The 2,859-nt window shown below is 56.1% G+C and overlaps 1 protein-coding gene across 1 annotated transcript in view; it reads left to right on the forward strand.

Moving 5' to 3' along the window:
• The window catches only part of UNC93B1 (unc-93 homolog B1, TLR signaling regulator), a 9,606-nt gene that overhangs the window by 1,742 nt on the left and 5,005 nt on the right, over window positions 1–2,859 (forward strand). The window contains 4 exon segments of the mRNA XM_023743849.1: window positions 1,420–1,602; window positions 1,823–1,955; window positions 2,235–2,328; window positions 2,440–2,495. Of these exon segments, the coding sequence (XP_023599617.1) occupies window positions 1,420–1,602; window positions 1,823–1,955; window positions 2,235–2,328; window positions 2,440–2,495 (466 nt within the window).

Consider the following 2,859-nt stretch of genomic DNA (forward strand, 5'->3'; position numbering starts at 1 on the left):
CCACAACCAAGGTACATGCCCTTGACTGGAATCTAACCTGGGACCCTTCAGTCTGCAGGCCAACGCTCTATCCACTGAGCCAAACCGGTTAGGGGATATATATATATATTTCAGAGAGGAAGGGAGAGGGAGAGAGAGATAGAAACATCAATGATGAGAATCATTGCTTGGCTGTTACTTGTATGCCCCCTACTGGGGATCGAGCCCACAACCCGGGCATGTGCCCTGACCAGGAATTAAACCATGACCTCCTGGTTCATAGGTTGATACTCAGCCACTGAGCCATGCCGGTAGGGTACCCTCTCCTTTTTTGCACATTCACTTTGTGCTTTGTAGCTGTTTTCTGCATAAAATGAAAAAAGAAAGAACGTTTCCAGGATAAATTCCCAGTAGGGCCCTTACTAAGGTCACCAGCTTATGAAAGGCTGTATGGCTCTTGAAACCCATCACTATTAAGAACAGCTGCCAGCTCATCTCATTTCCCATGTGCTGGGCGCTTTTATAAATGTCACCTCATTCCTTACCATTTGAGGTAGATGCCCAGAGCTTAGACCCGGAGAAGCCAAGAGATTGGACAGCTTGCCCAAGTCCCACAGGAAGGTTTGAACCCGGGCAGAGGGGCTCAAACCCCCATCCTTGCTCCTTGCCCAAACTACCGGTTGATTTCCCACTGGCTGTGTGAACCAGGGCCCTGTAATAGAAGAGAAAGTAATTGTATCAGAAAAACAGGGTCATTTCACTTTGAGCTGCCTGGAAACCAAAGGGAACTAGTGACACACATACTCAACAAAGATCTCAGGGGTGGTCTTCAGCTTGGACAGCCTCCACGCCCTGAATAGGCCCTTAGCTGTTGCATGTCAAGCCCCTTTGAACACGTGTGACATTGTCTCAGAGCCACTGAGGAGGAGCCTTCCTGATGACCACACGGCCGGCAAGAGCAGTGGCTGGGAGGAAGGGATACTCAGGTGCTGTCCAGCACTGGAGCCTCTTCCTGTCTCTGCTCCTAAGTTTCCTTGAGCCAGGTTGGGTCCAGGCCCTTGGACATGTGCCTGGGCCCTGCAGTCCAGCACATGAGTGAGGAAAAGGGGGTTGGTGAGTCAGCCCAGAACTCACATGAGGGCTGGATGTGCCCACAAGCCCCTGACACCTGACGCCCTTACCCCGCCTCATCTCCTTCCATCCTTGCAGTGGCTGGGAGACAGTCATGGTGTGGGCTCTGTGCCCACATTACAGCCTCGAATACAGGTGTTTGGATGCCTGGCTCACCCGAAGCCGCTCAGCAAGTGCCTGTCTCTGAGTTTCTTAGAGTCCTTGATTCCAAGGCCAGGGGTGTCTCCCCACCTCACACAGCCTCATGAACGGAGAGTTGTGGGCACTCTGGTATCGGCCCTGGCAGTCCCCATAAGCCCGTGATACCAGCATCTCTCTCAATGCCCATAGGTTTTTTGGCACCAAGTGGATGATGTTTCTGGGCGTGGGCATCTATGCCCTCTTTGTCTCCACCAACTACTGGGAACGCTACTACACACTCGTGCCCTCAGCCGTGGCCCTGGGCATGGCCATCGTGCCTCTTTGGGCCTCCATGGGCAACTACATCACCAGGTGAGCCTGGTGGACAGCAGGGTGGGAAGCTGGAGGCCTGGCTGACCTCTGCTGCGTTGCCAGCCTTGGCCAGAGGACCTGGGATTGGCCCTTCCGCCCCCGGGCCTCAGTTTCCCCATCCATAAGATGCAGGGGCTGGCCAGCCCATAGCTCTGGGTGCAGGAAGCAGAGGTGTCTGGCAGAGGTTGGGCTGGGGAAAGCCTTCTCCTTTGTGGTCCAGGATGGCCCAGAAGTACTACGAGTACTCCCACTACAAGGAGCGGGATGAGCAGGGCCCGCAGCAGCGCCCGCCGCGGGGCTCCCACGCGCCCTATCTCCTAGTCTTCCAAACCATCTTCTATAGCTTCTTCCATGTGAGTGCCACACACGGGGCCCTGGGGGGTATTCTAGCCTGAGAGCCCACACACGGGAACCCATTCCAGCCTTGTCAGCCTTCTAGTTCCCCTGCTTGCTTACCCCCAAGTGATTAAAACCTCATTCCCTGGCTGTCCGCAGTGCTGACCAGGGGGAGGGCCTCTGGTATTGGGCTCTCTCCCTCCACCAGCAGGCCACCCCAGAGGTGGGAGGGCTCCTGTCCCCCCAAGGCTATGCCAAGACCCCGCCCAGATCATGCCTGTGCCTTCTGCCCACAGCTGAGCTTCGCCTGCGCCCAGCTGCCCATGATCTACTTCCTGAATCACTACCTGTATGACCTGAACCACACTCTGAGCAATGTGCACAGCTGCGGTTAGTCCTCGTGGGGATGGGGTCCCCAAGCCCTGCTCACCTCCCCCATTGAGTTATCCTGCAGACACTGGGCCCTCCAGGGCAGAGGATGCTCTCTCTCACAGGGTTCAGGGCTGTACGTCCAGGGTCCCAGGGCTCTGGTGGGCGAGGTACAAGGCCCTATTAAAGTATGTATTTAATCTGACCCAGCAAGGGGGGGGGGGGAGATGTATCAGGGAAGGCTGCCTGGGGGAGGTGCCATCTGGGATCAAGCTGCCTATGGGATCTCTCTTGGGGTCAAGTACTACCCTCAGAGCTAAATCAGTGCAAGGTGAATGTATCGATGTGGGGGATGCACTGGCGCTGGCCCCGGAACCTAGCCTCTGTGGGAAAAGGATGGGAAGGGGGATGGGATGGGAAGGGGGATGGAGGAAGCTGTTCCCTTTCCTTGGAGATGTTCAGCCCGCCCCTGGAGACACCTCCAATCCAAAAATGGTCCTCCAAGGAAAACCTGCCTTTTTTATGGAATTGCGCTGGGCCCCCCCCCCCCCC

Source organism: Myotis lucifugus, unplaced genomic scaffold (genome assembly GCF_000147115.1).
Source record: "Myotis lucifugus unplaced genomic scaffold, Myoluc2.0 scaffold_415, whole genome shotgun sequence".
NCBI classification, from domain to species: Eukaryota; Metazoa; Chordata; class Mammalia; order Chiroptera; family Vespertilionidae; genus Myotis; species Myotis lucifugus.